Here is a 16,749-nt window from a genome sequence, read left to right as displayed (position 1 = left end):
GGAACCAAAACGTGATGTGAGAAAATGAAGAAGCGTTAGTTGCAATAAGATTGGACGTAACAGAGCCAATTGCTAGATATTAAATGGGAGACTAAATGCGGGAACAGCAAAACCTAAGGGGTCTTCAGAACTGAACCTGGAGCAGAGGCATAAAAATAACATATTTTCTTGTAAGGGAGAGATGGTCAGAAGAGTTATCTTTCAAAGATTGATAAGAAGAATCAAAGGGGAAGTGTTTTCTTAAAATTAAGGAGGTAAAGCCAATAAGGATACTGAGAGACAGTGGACTAAGCAAGTCACTGATGTTAACACTAATGTGATTTGTGTTCCAGATGGATTGAAAGAGGAGAAAATATTCATTGGAGGTATTTCCAAAATTATAAACCAATCTCAATGTGCGAGTAAGATTAAAGAATGACTTGGTCAATGCATAAGTGATAATTCAAGGAGTGAAACAAATTTCTATACAGGGAATTGACCTTACTTAGGAAGTGACATAATAGGCTCAAGAATATTAGATTTACCGAGAGCGGTAGAAGAACTCACGGAGGTAAAATAAACCAACATTTTACAAAAAGACTTGTCAGAATTGTTTCTTGTGTTGTGACTAGCTCTTAGACATAAAGCTTTAATCAGGAAGAAAAGGAGTCCATGAAAGAGTGAGTTAATTTGCAAATTCAGTTATCTGATAAACGTTTTTGTCAATTTGACTAAAAAGGATGAAGATAAAGAGAATGAGGCTGATATGTTTAGCCCATTTTCTTTAATCAAAATGCAGCAAGGAAATTCTGAATTGGAAGAGTTACGCAAAACAGCCTACTCAGAAAAGGAATTATAACAATAATGGAATGTTATTACTTGAAAAGGAATGATGTGGAGATGCTGGTGTTGGACTGGAATGGACAAAGTCTGAAGTCACATGACACCAGATTATAGTCCAACAGGTTTATTTGAAATCAGGAGTTTTCAGAGTGCTGCTTCAACCTTGTGTTGTGTGACTTCTGACCTTGACAAAGGAAGTCTTAATGATGAAATGGTTAACACTTGGATAAAAAACAGCTGATGGGGAATGGGCAGTGATTCTTCAGGTAGTAGCTGCAGGGAATTTTGCGAGTGGCTCATGAAATTTCAATGGCAGGTCATTTACTACTTGGAAAGCAGAAGCTATATTATTAAATCATTTTCATTGGCTAGGGTCATGTAAAGACGTTGTCAAATTTTAATAGACATGCAAGTTTGTAGGGAAACATCAAACTTCAATTAAATCTGCACCTTCAATTCGAATACCAGCTTTTAAAGAACTTTCTCAGAAGGTTTTAATGTCTAAAATCAAAATTGGAACCAATTTTTTTCAAACAATTATCGATGCGTCCAAAGCATTTCCTGAAACTGTGTCTTTAGGGAAAATAACCTATGCTATGCTCTCTTACTCAGCGTGGGAACTCAGGGACGTGGCTGATGTCCCTGACTCCTTTGTATGCAGGAAGTGTGTCCAGCTGCAACTCTTGTTAGACTGCATGACGGCTCTGGAGATGTGGATGGACTCAACTTTGGAGCATACACAATTCTGAGGGGGTCATGATTAGTACTTTAGTGAATTGATCACAGAGCAAATTAGGATTGCTAGGGAGAAAGGGAATAGGTGACCAAAAGGCAGAGAAAAAGCAGGAAAGCAGTGTAAGTGTCCTCTGCGGTCATCTCCCTCCTAAAACTTCTGGAATTATGATCACTGTTTCCAAAGTAATCCCCTACTGAAACTTCAAACACCTGACCAGGCTCATTCCTCAACACCAGATGGGAAAGCAGCAGTAACCGGGCTCATGGCACCATGGCTGGCTCTGCTGTAGAAAAGGGCAGGAAAAAAAGGAAGGGCTATAGGCTATAGTCATAGGGGATTCAATTGTAAGGGAAGGAGATAGGTGGTCCTGTGGTCAAAAATGAGACTCCTGAATAATATGTTGCCTCCCAGCTGCACGGGTCAGGAGTGTTTCAGATTGGCTGTAGAACATTCTGAAGGGTAAGGATGAGCAGCCAGCTGTCGTGGTGTGCACAAGCATCAATGACATAGGTAAATACACGGGATGAGGTCCAACAAGCAGAATTTAGGGAGTTAGGAGCCAAGTTAAAAAGTAGGACCTCAGAGGTAGTAATCTCAGGATTGCTACCAGCACCACATGCTGATCAGAGTAGAAGTGAAAGAACAGGCAGGATGAATGCGGGGTTTGAGAGATGGTGCAGGCAGGAGGGGTTCAGATTTTTGGGGCATTGGGACCAGTTCTGGGGGAGGTGGGTCTATTACAAATTGGACGGTCTACACCTGGGCCGGACTGGAACTAATGTTCTTGGGGGTGTCTTTGCTAATGCTGTGGGGAGGGTTTAAACGAATGTGGTAAGGCGATGGGAACCAAATGAGGAGGTCAGTGGACAGTAAGGAGATAGTAACTAAAGCCTGTAAGTGACTAATAATTAAGTCAACATGGCTAAGGGGAAGAGTAGACAGGGAACAGATGAAGAACACAAAGTGACAGGTAGTCTGAGTGCATTTGTTTTAATGCGAGAGTGTAGTGGATAAGGCAGATGAACTTAGGGCTTGGATTAGTACAATGTTATTGCTATTTCTGAGACTTGGTTGAGGGAAGGGCATTATTAGAAACTAAATATCCCAGGGTATAGATGCTTCAAGTGGGATAGAGAGAGAGGTAAAAGGGGTAGAGGAGTTGCATTACTGGTCAGAGAGGATATCACAGCTGTGCTAAAAGAGGACACAATGGAGGACTTGAGCAGTGAGGCAATATGGGCAGAGCTCAGAAATAAGAAGGGTGCTGTGTTGGGGCTGTACTACAGGCCTCCCAACATCGAGCTTGAGTAGAGGTACAAATATATAAACAGATTTTGGAAAGATGTAGGAGCAACAGGATGGTGGTGGTAGGGGATTTTAATTTTTCCAACATTGACTGGGATTGACTAAGTGTTGGAGGTCTAGATAGAGCACAATTTATAAGGAGAGAGGTTTTCTACAGTAGTATAATATATATATATATAGTCCAAGTCAAGAAGGGGCCATATTGGACCTGGTGCTGGGGAATGAGCCTGGTCAGGTGGTTGAAGTTCAAAGTTTGGGCGAAGATTTGTAGCTCGGGTGCTCGTTGTTGTGGTTCTGTTCGCCGAGCTGGGAATTTGTCTTGCAAACGTTTCGTCCCCTGTCTAGGTGAGATCCTCAGTGCTTGGGAGCCTCCTGTGAAGCGTTTCTGTGATGTTTCTCCGGCATTTATAGTGGCCTGTCTCTGCCGCTTCCGGATGTCAGTTCCAGCTGTCCGCTGCAGTGATCGGTATATTGGGTCCAGGTCGATGTGTTTGTTGATAGAGTCTGTGGATGAGTGGCACTCCCAAGCACTGAGGATGTCACCTAGACAGGGGACGAAACGTTTGCAAGACAAATTCCCAGCTCGGCGAACAGAACCACAACAGGTGGTTGAAGTTTCAGTAGAGGATTACTTTGGGAATATTGATCAGAATTATGTAATTTTTAGAATACTCATAGACAAAGACAAGAAAGAGTCGTCCTAAAGGCAGAGTGCTACATTGGGGAAGGCCAACTATACCAAAATTCGGCAGGAGCTGGGGAATGTGCACTGGGAGCAGCTGTTGGAACGTAATTCCACATATGATATGTGAGAGGATTTTAGAGAGATTGATTAGAGTGCAGGATAGACATGTCCCTGTGAAAATGAGGAAAGAGATGGTACGAATGGGGAACCATGGATGACAGGTGAAATTGTGAGACTAGCTAAGAGGATAAAAGAAGTATACATAAGGTCTAGGTGAGTGAAAACAGGTGAAACTTTGGAAGAATATTGGGAATTGTAGGACTAATCTGAAACGAGGAATTAAGAGGGCTAAAAGGGGTCTTGAGATATCTTTAGCAACAGGGTTAAGGAAAATCCCAAAGCCTTTTATTCATATATAAGGAGCAGGAGGTTAATTAGAGAAAGAGTTGGTCCACTCAAGGACACAGGAGAAAAGTTATGCGTGGAGTCAGAGAAAATTGGTGAGATTCTTAACGAGTACTTTGCTTTGGTATTCACGGAGGAGAGGGACATGACAGATGTTGAGATTCGGGATAGATGTTTCATTACTCTAGGTCAAGTCGGCCTAAGGGGGGGGAGGAAGTGTTGAATATTCTAAAAGGCATTTAGGTCCGGATGGGATCTATCCCACGTTACTGAGGGAAGCGAGAGAGGAAATAGCTCGGGCAGTAATGGATATCTTTGTAGCATCCTTGACAACGGTTGAGGTCCCAGAGGACTGGAGAATTGTTAATGTTGTCCCCTTCATTAAGAAGGGTAGCAAGGATAATCCAGGTAGTTATAGACCAGTGAGCCTGATGTCAGTGATAGCGAAGTTGCTGGAGAAGATACCGAGGGATAGGACCTATTCCCATTTCAAGGAAAATGGGATTATCAGTGATCAGCAGCATGATTATGTCTTACCAACTTAACAGAATTCTTTGAGGAAGTGACAAAGTTCATTGGTTAGGGAAGGGTTGTAGATGCCATATGCACGGACTTCAGTTGGGTGTTTGATAAGGTTCTCTATGGTCGGCTGATGGAGAAAGTGAAGTTGCATGGGGGCCCAGGGTGTACGAACTAGATGGATAGAGAACTGGCTGGGCAGTAAAAGTAGTAGTGGAAGGGAAATTCTCAAAATGGAGAACTGTGACCAATGGTGTTCCACAGGGATGCATGCTGGGACCACTGTTGTTTGTGGTATGCATAAATGATCTGGAGGAAGGTATAGGTGATCTGATTAGCAAGTTTGCAGATGACAGTAATATTGGTGGAGTAGCAGATAGTGAAGGGGACTGTCAAAGAATGCAGCAGAATATAGCGCCAGAGACCTGGGTTCATTTCCCGCCTCAGGCGACTGTCTGTGTGGAGTTTGCACATTCTCCCCGTGTCTGCGTGGGTTTCCTCCGGGTGCTCCGGTTTCCTCCCACAGTCCAAAAATGTGCAGGTTAGGTGAATTGGCCATGCTAAATTGCCCGTAGTGTTAGATGTACGGGTAAATGTAGGGGAATGGGTATGGGTGGGTGCGCTTCGGCGGGTCGGTGTGGACTTGTTGGGCCGAAGGGCCTGTTTCCACACTGTAAGTAATCTAAATATAGATTGGAGAGTTGGGCAGAGAAATAGCAGATGGAGTTCAATCCAGGCAAATGTGAAGTGATGCATTTTGGAAGATCCAATTCAAGAGCAAACTTTACGGTCAAGCCCTGGGGAAAATTGATGTACAGAGAGATCTGGGTGGTCAGGTCCATTGTACCTGAAGGTGGCAACGCAGGTCAATAGAGTGGTCAAGAAAGCATATGGCATGCTTTCCTTCATTGGACAGGGTATTGAGTACAAGAGTTGGCAGGTCATGTTAAAGTTGTAAAGGGCTTTGGTTTGGCCACATTTGGAATGTAGAGGGGATTTGAAGAAAGGTTGAGTAGATTAGGATTATTTTAATTAGAAAGACAGAGGTTGGGAGGGGACTTGATTGAGGCATACAAAATTATGAGAGGTATAGACAGAGTGGATAGCAAGAAGCTTTTTCCCCAGAGTAGGGGACTTAATTTCAGGAGTCACGAGTTCAAGGTGAGGGGAAAAGTTTAAGGGAGATATATATGGAAAGTTCTTTAAAGAGAGGGTGGTGGGTCCCTGGAACGTGTTGCCAGTGGAGGTGGTAGAGGCAGGTATGATAGCGATATATTGAGGTAGATACATAAATGGGCAGGGAACAGAGGGATACAGATCCTTAGAAAATAGATGACAGGTTTAGATAGAGGACCAGGATTGGCACAGACTTGGAGGGACGAAGAGCCCATTCCTGTGCTGTCATATTCTTTGTTCTTTGTGCTGCCCCTTCCAAAAGGGAATGGATTACAATCTGAAAAGGAACTGTGCACTGGGCTGTGGGCAGAAGTCAAAGGAATAGCGTTCAATAAATTTATCTTTCACAGGACTAGCACAGTGTCAATGACTTGTGCTAGCATGGTGACCCTTATCTCTCTTTAATGAGAGAGCACCCATATAGTTGGGTGGTAATATGGCAACTTTACCTTTACCGACATTATAATGATTAAGTATGGTAAGTCCACTGAGTGTGCTGAAGGAAGGCTGAATGATAATCAAGTCCGGGGTTTATTATATAGCTTGTTTACCTTGGAAAAGTTCTGAAAATATTTCCTTTTTTCAGGTTTGAGCCTGTGGGACATACTCTGTCTGTCCATCTTTACTTCTATGATGACCAATTCCAAGGTTACTTAGTGATGCAGCAAGTTAAGAATGCGACTACAGATCAGAAGGAGACCTTGGAGAGCTGGGTGGTACCTCGTCCCATGCTACAACTGGCAAATGTTGGTCCAGCACTCAACCGGCTCCAGAATCTAGAGGTAACCGGGCCTGTGCTGCCAATTGGGTTCAATCAGACATTGCAATATTAATTCTTCACTTAGTTTGTGTGAATTTGCGCTATCAAGATCAGGGCAGTTGCACTTGGGAATGAAGCACTTGTTCCCAACATTCTTTTAGGATGATAGAATATTTCTCATAAATTTGGGATTTGATGTCATAGGACACAAAACAGACAATCTACACTGTAATTCTGGATTAGTGGTGCTGGAAGAGCACAACAGTTAAGGCAGCATCCAAGAAGCTTCGAAATCGATGTTTCAGGCAAAAGCCCTTCATCAGGAATAAAGGCAGTGAGCCTGAAGTGTGGAGAGATAAGCTAGAGGAGGGTGGGGGTGGGGAGAAAGTAGCATAGAGTACAATGGGTGAGTGGGGGAGGGGATGAAGGTGATAGGTCAGGGAGGAGAGGGTGGAGTGGATAGGTGGAAAAGGAGATAGGCAGGTAGGACAAGTCCGGACAAGTTATGGGGACAGTTACTGAGCTGGAAGTTTAGAACTAGGGTGAGGTGGGGGAAGGGGAAATGAGGAAACTGTTGAAGTCCACATTGATGCCCTGGGGTTTAAGTGTTCTGAGGCGGAAGATGAGGCGTTCTTCCTCCAGGCGTCTGGTGGTGAGGGAGCGGCGGTGAAGGAGGCCCAGGACCTCCATGTCCTTGGCAGAGTGGGAGGGGGAGTTGAAATGTTGGGCCACGGGGCGGTTTGGTTGATTGGTGCGGGTGTCCCGGAGATGTTCCCTAAAGTGCTCTGCTAGGAGGCGCCCAGTCTCCCCAATGTAGAGGAGACCGCATCGGGAGCAACGGATACAATAAATGATATTAGTGGATGTGCAAGTAAACCTTTGATGGATGTGGAAGGCTCCTTTAGGGCCTTGGATAGAGGTGAGGGAGGAGGTGTGGGTGCAGGTTTTACAGTTCCTGCGGTGGCAGGGGAAAGTGCTGGGATTGGAGGGTGGGTTGTTTGGGGGCGTGGACCTGGCCAGGTAGTCGCGGAGGGAACGGTCTTTGCAGAAGGCGGACAGGGGTGGGGAGGGAAATATATCCCTGGTAGTGGGTAAGTCAAAGGAGCTTTGTGGAGTCTGTTTGAAAACCTTCAACTAAAACCATGTGTAATGATCCCAGTTGATAGCATTAATGGGAACGTCAGATCTCAGTATGAAATCGAGCTTTGCAGATCATTACTTTCAAATTTTCGTTAATGGGTGGTCATTCGCTGAAATATCATCAAATAAGGCTGAAGTGTTTCTTTAAAAACAGACCAGAAGTTCATTACACAAAAGAAATAAAAGCAAAGAATCCAAGCTCTCAAAATATAGAACATAATTTGAAAGATCTAAAAGCACATCAAAACAAAGTCTGATCCAGTCACCTGGCATTATCCATTTCAGGGTCAGAAGTGTGGAGAAATTATTCAAATCTTTTAAAATTTGAGTTGTTTGATTCTCCACAGTTCTTGTAAGCGGTGAAGTCTTCTGTTAGGAATATTCACAAGGCAGGGAGCTTAGGCTTTCTCAGCATTTCTTCAGGTTTCTAACTAAACACTCCTCGTCTAGAAATTTGAAAAGCTAAACTTTTTTCCCCTGAGGTAACTGTATGTTCCCTGAATTGCCCTAAATTCCATTCAAGGCGCTAAACCATATCTGCTTCTGAGCCCAGTCAAATTTCCTCCAGATCTGCCTCAGTTTTTCACTGAGTTTTGTAAGCTGAAGACAATTCTTGATTGTACTGGACAAAAACCATCTAATAACTTTCAATTTTTATCCCATCTGTCATAAACCATCACGGTTTAAACAGTCATCCATTAACACTTCAGAGGATCTAGCTTACTGACACACTGTTTTGGAAGAACTGATCTAGTTTTTTTTTAAAGACCCTTCACAATAGTAAAACTCTAAAATTTACAGTCATATTAAATATATAGTCATAATAACATCTCACATCATGCATGGTATGACACATACTTTATCTCCAGCAAAGGTCATGTCACAGTTACACAATGATGGTGTTTTTATTCCTGGATGCTTAGCAGAGTGTGTTTTGAAGAAGAGCTGTAATTTCTGTTTTTCTCATTCCATAGGTGCTCTCAATCTGCTGAATTTCTCCAAAACTTTTGACTTTTATGAAACGTCTTTATCTGCAGTACTTTACATTAATTTGTTTGCTCGTCTTTACTCCATGGATACTTCTCTCAATAAGACTTCCTGCCTTAACTTATTTGAAGCATTAAGGAATTTTATTTAGTCATTTATTTTATTGCTCAAGCATTTGTTGTAGATAATATTCATGTTATAAGCATAATATCCTGCTGATCAGGAAAAGTTTGATATTCCAAGATAAAAGGAAATGCAAGGTTTGTGAAGGTTTGTAGCTCAGGTTGAGGTTTGCTCGCTGAGCTGTAGGTTGGATATCAAACCATCAGCTCAGCGAACAAACCTACACCCATAAAAGCAAATTGAATAATTCAAATAAATTCTTCAGGAAGTAAAGTCCTAACAGCACTGTCAAATCATTCACTTCAGGGCAGTTATGACATCAAGTTAGATTCTGAGTAAGGTTCCCTCAACGCTATCACATCAAACACTCCAAAGGAGATACATTACAGATTAAAGATAAGGTAAATGCCTTATAATTGTCCTATTTGTGTTTCAGACATCTGAACAAGTGACCATAACTCCATGAGATTCAAAATTGTTATCAAAATGACAAGCCTCGGTAGAGATCAAAGTTCTCAACGGAAAGGGGAGCTGATTTTAATAAGATCAGATATGATTTGGCCAGAGTGTAATGGGAGCAAATACTTTAAGGTAAATCTCTCTCTCAAGTGCCAGAGGAAACTAAGGAGGAAGATTTAGGAGAGTTAAAAGGGGACATGAGAGGACACTGGCAGGTAACATAAAGGAAAATCCTAATTTGTTTCTCAGGTACATTATGGGTAAAAGGATAACAAGGGAAAGAGTAAAGCCTCTAAGGATCCAAAGGATGTACGTAGGATTCTAAATAAACACTTTGAGTCAGTATTCACTGAGAGGGATGATATGGGTACAGATATCAGGGAGGAGGTCTGTGATACAATTCAAGAAATGAACTTTGACAGAAAAGAGATTCTGAGTGGTCTGACAGGCTTAAAAGTAGATGAATCTCCAGGGCCAGATGAAATGTATCCCAGGTGGTTGAATGAGGCAAGAGTGAAAGAGCAGGGGCACTTATAATTATTTTTAAATCTTCTGTGGCCACAGAAGAAGTGCTAGAGGAGTGGAGGACAGTCAGAGTGGTACCATTTAAAAAGGAAGGGGTAAGCAAGGAAATTACAGGCCAAACTCAGTGGTGGAGAAACTATTGGAACCAGTTCCGAGGGACAGAAATCATCTGCATTTGGAAAGTCAGGGCTTAATTAAGGACAGTTGGCGTGATTTTGTTAAGGGGAGTTTATGTCTGACCAACTTGAGGATTTCTTGCAATAATGACCAGGTATGTAGATCAGGGGAATGCTTTTGATGTAGTCTGCTTGGACATCAGCAAGGCTTTTGATAAGCTCCCGTATAGGAAACTGATAGCAAATATAAGATCCCATATGTATTAAGGAAATTTGGCAGATTGGATCCAAAGTTAGCTTGGAGGGGGAGGGGGGGGGGGGGGAAAAGTTGATGGTTGAGGGTTATTTTTCTGACTGCAAGTCTCTGACCGTTGGATCCCATAGGGATTAGCACTGGGGCCCTTGCTGTTTGTGGTTTTTTAAAATGATTTAGACTTGAATTTAGGAAGGTTGATCAATATGTTTGCAGACAACACAAAAATTGATGAGGTGGTAAATAGTAAAGAGACTATAGAAGGATATAGATGGACTGGTCAGGTAGGCTAATCAGTGGCAAATGGAATTCAGTCCAGTTAAATGTGAAGTGATGCACTTGGGCAGAACAATTAAGGCAAGGGAAAATGTGATGAATGGTAGGACCCTGGTGAGTAGCAAGGATCAGAGGAACTGGTCCTTTTAAGGTATCTGGACAGGTGGATAATGTGGATAAGAAGACAAATGGTGTACTTGCCTTTATTATTCGAGGCAAATAAACTTAGGAACAGGGAAGTTATGCTACATTATATAACATGTTGGTATGGCCACTGTGAGAATATGTGCAGTTCTGGAGTCCAGATTATAGAGAGGATCTGATGGCATTGGAAAAGGTGCAGAAGAGATTTGCCTAGATTGGAGAGTTTCATTTATGAAGAAAGATTGGATAGGCCGTTGTTTTCATTAGAGTGGAGGAGACTTAGAGGGGACATGGTTGTGATGTATAAAGTTAGGAAGGCCACAGGTAGACTTTTCCAAGTCGGCTTACAGACTTTTCCCCTTGATGGAGGGACCAATGATGGGGGTGCATCTATTTCAAGTTAGAGACAGAAAGTTTCGAGGAAAGAAAATACTGTTTCACCCAGAAAATGGCGGAAATCTGGAACTCAGTGTCTACAAGGGTGGTAGAGGCAGAAATGTTTAGATGTGCACTTGCGATACCGAGGCATACAAGGCTATGGGCCAAGAGCTGGAAAATGGGATTAGAATAGTTAAATAGCTGCTTTTGAATGCCATGGGTGTGATGGGACAAACCTCCTTTCTCTGTATTGACAATCTGTATGACTCTTCATAAAGGGTCTCTATTACATCAATGTAACACTTTTCATATTTCAGACTTTTGATTTGTCAATGACTTAACCAATTGTTCCCCTTGCTTGGTCTGAAGTAGTTTGAAGTTATTCATAGTCATCATGGCACAATAGTTAAAACTAATTAGATTGTTTCCTTCAGAGGAGGGAGAGTGGAACTTTCTTTTGGCACCTGATCCTAAAAGCTCGACTTTAGTTATAGGTCTTGTCATGGAGTCATATAATCATACAGCATGGAAACAGGTCTAACTCTTCAAGCCATCCAGGTTTCCCAAACTAAATGAGACTCGCTTGCCTGTGTTTGGTCCCTCTCCCTCTAAACCTTTGCCATTCACATGCTGTCCAAATGTCTTTTAAATGTTGGAACTGTACCTGCATCTACCACTTCCTTTGGCAGTTTATTCCACATACAAACCCACTCTCTGTGTGAAAATGTTGAACCTCAGGTCCCTTTTACATCTTTCTTGTCTCACCTTAAAAATATGCACCCTATTTTCAACTCCCCTACTATTTCTCCACTTAACCTCTTATGCTTCTGTGAAAGAAGTCCCAACCTTGTCTTATAACTCAAATCCTCTAGCCCCAGCAACATCCTGGCAAATCTTTCCTGAACCCTCTCCAATTTAATAATATCCTTCCTGTAGCAGGACTACCAGAACTGTACACAGTAGTCCAAAAGTGGTCTCACAACTGACGTGTGCACCCTCAACTTGATATCCCAACTTCTATACTCAGTGTTCTGAGCAATGAAAGCAAGCATGCTAAACACCTTAACCACCCTGTCTACCTACGATGCAACTTCCAAAGAACTATATACTGAACCCCTAGGTCTCTCTGTTTGACAACCCAACTCAGGGCCCTACCATTAACCGTATAAGTCCTGACCTTGTTTGCTTTACCAAAATGCAATGACTCGCATTTATCCAAATTAAACTCCATCTGCCACTCCTCAGCCCATTGGCCCAACTGATTAAGATCCCTTTATAATCTTAGATAACTGTCGACTATACCACCAATTCTGGTGTCATGTGCAAACTTAGTAATCATTCCTCCTAAATTCACTCTATGACTATGCCCATATCCTAAAGTACTTGAAATGCAGATGAATCTGGAAAAGAACAAATGGGTTCTGGAAATCTAAAATAAAACTGAAAATGCTGCAAATACTTAGCAGGTCTGCCAACATCTTTAACTTTTTCTCATTCTTTTGAAAAGTCAACATGAAATATTATTATTTCATTTTCCAATACTATTTATTGTACCATCAATGCGTACCTCAATTAACATCTTCCTTCAAAAATCAACAGGCAAATTCATTCCAAAAATTACAGCTAGGCCATGAGAAATCAAAATGTGCAATACTCACACTGCATTGACTTCACCTCCAAAAAACAGAATCTGTGAATGGGGGAATAGCACGGTCAGAAGGGAGGGAACCTTGGTACCAGGCAGGTCATTTTCGACTGCACTGTCATCATTCCCTGGGATGGTGAGAGGAGTGACTGGAAACAAAGTAACAACTAGGTTTTCTCAGTTTCAAGTGTAGTTCCATGCGCAGTTTTCTGTAAAATTACCTTTGTTCTAGCATCTCCAATTTTGATGGAAAGCAGTCAATCTGTATTAAATTGCACACAGGTCGTCAAATCCAAGAGCAGCAGATAAATCTGGCACTTGGACATGAAGGAATCATTGAGAATGAAATTTTGTTGCCTCAGTCCTAGGGTAGGTTCAGCTTGTTGAAGAAACTGGGACTGGCTGCTTCAGCTTTCAAATTTATTTTTTTTTAAATGGGGAGGAATCTCCGTATTGTTGCATCACTATTCAAAAGCAGCTTGTGTTAGATATTTTAAGATTAGGTTCCCTGTTCATTGCTAGTTGAATAACTCCCTCGACAAGCAGCGGCATTGATCTTTGGAAGTTGCAGAAGGATCAAATGGTCATAAAGCATGTCTTGAGCTTCTCACAAGCTATGCAGCAGACATGGTGCATGTCGTCTTAGATGTTACAACAGTGGGACATGTTGCAGAGATGTTGGTTCAATTACTTCTGAAATTAGATTAGATTAGATTAGATTACTTACAGTGTGGAAACAGGCCCTTCGGCCCAACAAGTCCACACCGACCCGCCGAAGCTCAACCCACACCATACCCCTACATTTACCCCTTACCTAACACTACGGGCAATTTAGCATGGCCAATTCACCTTACCCGTACATCTTTGGACTGTGGGAGGAAACCGGAGCACCCGGAGGAAACCCACGCAGACACGGGGAGAATGTGCAAACTCCACACAGTCAGTCACCGGAGGTGGGAATTGAACCCGGGTCTCTGGTGCTGTGAGGCAGCAGTGCTAACCACTGTGTCACCGTGCCGCCCTTTTCAGCACTAAACATCTATCTCCGTTTCACAGCATTTTTCTTACTTGAACAGGCACTGAAAAGTAGTTAGAATGGAATAGAATAGTCATTCATTGTCACTTGTATTTTTTTTATAAAAGTGTTTAAGTTATCACAGCACCTGAATTAACAACAGAAGGCATTGACAAGAATAAATTTTCAAAAAGAATTAAGACAAATTCCATCTTAGTTCGATTCCTGGTTCTTGGGTTCATGAAAAGACAGTACAGCCGCAAGACTGCCATGTTGTGGCTGCTGGATACCGGTCGGAAGCTGCCACCAAAGCCAGAGTCCTGCTGCGGATTCACCACCTGCCTCGCCACCATCCTCCATGGTGGAGGCAGACCCAATTAGGGCTTTTAAGGGACTTTTAAATAAGGGCATGAATATGCAAGAAATGGAGGGATATAGACCAAGGGGTTAGTTTAATTTGGCATCAAGCTTGGCACAACATTGTGGGCCGAAGGGCCCATTCCTGTGCTATACTGTTCTATGTTAACAATGCTTGAAACAAATCCTGTTTCACACAGTTATTCAGAACAAGATATTTTTGCAGGACGGTACAAAATGAAGAACACAACACATTTGGCACTGCATCAATCATTGATTCACCCCAGCAAAATGCTTGCAGCACTGTGCACTCTTCAAGGAAACAGGTGAGAACATAGGGGTTGGGACGTCATGTTACAGCTCTACGATTCTGGTCACCCTTTTATAGGAGAAATGTTAAACTGGAGAAGGAGCAGAAAATATTGAAAGGACGTTGCCAGGATAGGAGGGTTTGAGTTATAGGGAGAGGCTAAATAGGCTGTTTTTTTTTCCTTGGAGCATTGGAAGCTAAAGTAATTTATAAAATCATCAGTGGCATGGATAGGGTGAATAGCTAAGGTCTTTTTCTTTGAGTGGGGGAGTCCAAAGCTGGAGGACATAGGTTAAAGTGAGAGTGGAAAGATTTAAAAAGGACCTGAGGGGCCATGTTTCATACAGAAAGTAGATACAGAAGTAGATTAATCAACCACTGGAGCCTTCTCTACCATTAAATAAGATAATAGCTGAAGTTTTCCCTGTCTGCACTCCTATTCCCTTCATTCCTTCAGTGTTGCATAATGCAGTGGTCATACTTAACAATTCAGCATCCACTGGTTTCTTGACTTTGCAACCAATGAAGAAGTGAAGTGAATAAATTTTGTCATTCAAATTCAGGATAGCATGGTGGCTTAGCACTGCTGCCTCACTGCCAGGAGGCCCAGGTTTGATTCCAGCCTTGGGCAAGTGTTTGTGTGGAGTTTGTCTGCATGAGTTTCTGCCAGATACTCCAGTTTCATCCTAAATCCAAAGATTTGGCTGTGCTAAATTGCCCTGTAGTATCTAGTGATGTGCAGAGTTGGGGGGGGGGTGGAGGTTGTGGGGGGCGAGGGCGGTTGGTTGGGTCTGGGTGGGATGCCCTTCAGAAGGTCACTGCAGACTCGCTCGGCTGAGTGGCTTCTTTCCGCACTGTAGGCATTCTGTAATTCCAATTCTATGGTTCTCCTCATCTCAGATTACAGCCTAAAGCCCATCAGCCTTTCCGCAGAACATCTTGCCTCCGTACCAGGCAACATGCCAGTAAACTCCTTTGAATCCTTTCTAAAGCTTCCGCATCCTTTCTATAATGTGGTGGCCAGAATTGTACACATTACTCCAAGTGCGGCTGCACCAGAGTTGTACGGTTGCGGCATGACCTCGTGGCTCCAAAACGCAACCCCTCTACCAATAAAACCTAACACACCGTATGCCTTCTTAACAATCCTATATACCTGGGTGACAACTTTCATGGATCTATGTACATGGACACCGAGATTTCTCTACTTATCTAAACTACAAAGAGTTCTACCATTAGCCCAGTACTTTTTATTCCTTTTGCTCCTTCCAAAATGAATCACCTCACACTTTTCCACATTAAACTCCATTTGCCACCTCTCAGCCCAGCTCTGCAGGTTATCTTTTTCCCTCTGTAAAGTACAAAATGCTTCAGCACTATCCACAACTCCACCGACTTTAGTGTTATCCGCAAATGTACTAACCCAGCCTCCTATGCCCAAATCCAGGTTATTTTTAAAAATGACAAACAGCAGTGGCCCCAAAACAGATCCTTGTGGTACATCACTAGTAACTGAACGCTGGGATGAACAATTGCCATCAACCACCACCCTCTGTCTTCTTTCAGTTAGCCAATTTCTGATCCGAACCGCTAATTCACCCTCAATCCCATGCCTCCATATTTTGTGCAATAGCCTACTGTGGGGAACGTTATCAAGCGACTTGCTGAATTCCATATACACCACATCAATCGCTTTACCCTCATCCATCTGTTTGGTCACCTTCTTAAAGAGCTCAATAAGGTTGGTGAGGCACAATCTACCCGTCACAAAACCATGTTGACTATCCCTAATCAACTTATTCCTTACTCGATGATTAAAAATCCTATTTCTTATGTCATTTTCCAACACCTTACCCACAACCCAGGGTTGTCTCTACTCCCCTTCTTGAACAAGGCGACAATATTTGCTATCCTCCAGTCTTCTGGCACTATTACAGTAGACGATGATGACGTAAAGATCAAAGCCAAAGGCTCTGCAATTTCTACCCTGGCTTCCCAGAGAATCCCAGGATAAATTCCATCCGGCTCAGGGAACTTAACTATTTTCACACTTTCCAGAATTGCTAACATCTCTTCCTTGTGAACCTCAATCCCATCTAGTCTAGTAGCCTATATCACAGTATCCTCCTCAACAAAACTGTCCATTGTGAATACTGATGAAAAATATTCATATAATGCTTGCCCTATCTCCTCGGACTCTACGCACAACTTCCCACTACTATCCTTGATTGGCCCTAATCTTGCTCTAGTCATTCTTTCATTCCTGATATACCTACAGAAAGCCTTAGGGTTTTCCTTGATCCTTACTGTCAATGAATTCTCATGTCCCCTCCTGGCTCTTCTTAGCTCTCACTTTAGGTCTTTCCTGGCTCACTTGTAACTCTCAAGCACCCTAACTGAGCCTTTGCATCTCATCCTAACATAGGTCTTTTCTATCTCTTGACAAGAGATTGAACTTCCTTAGTAAACCATGGCTCCCCACTCGACCACTTCCTCCCCGCCTGTCAGGTACATACTTATCAAGGACGCGCAGTAGCTGTTCCTTGACTAGCTCCACATTTCAATTGTGCCCACTCCCTGCAGTTTCCTTCCCCATCCTATGCATCCTAAATC

The 16,749-nt window shown here is 42.7% G+C and overlaps 1 protein-coding gene across 4 annotated transcripts in view; it reads left to right on the top strand.

Moving 5' to 3' along the window:
- Positions 1-16,749, top strand: part of LOC140463807 (xylosyltransferase 2-like) — a 170,527-nt gene that overhangs the window by 130,047 nt on the left and 23,731 nt on the right. For all 4 annotated transcript variants that reach the window (XM_072558148.1, XM_072558146.1, XM_072558147.1 and 1 more), the window contains exon 9: positions 6,235-6,430. In XM_072558148.1, the coding sequence (XP_072414249.1) occupies positions 6,235-6,430 (196 nt within the window). The remainder of the gene's footprint in view (positions 1-6,234; positions 6,431-16,749) is intronic.

Source organism: Chiloscyllium punctatum, chromosome 39 (assembly GCF_047496795.1).
Source record: "Chiloscyllium punctatum isolate Juve2018m chromosome 39, sChiPun1.3, whole genome shotgun sequence".
Classification (NCBI taxonomy): Eukaryota; Metazoa; Chordata; class Chondrichthyes; order Orectolobiformes; family Hemiscylliidae; genus Chiloscyllium; species Chiloscyllium punctatum.
Note: the sequence above shows the minus strand (reverse complement) of the source record. Positions and strands in the feature narration are given on the sequence as shown.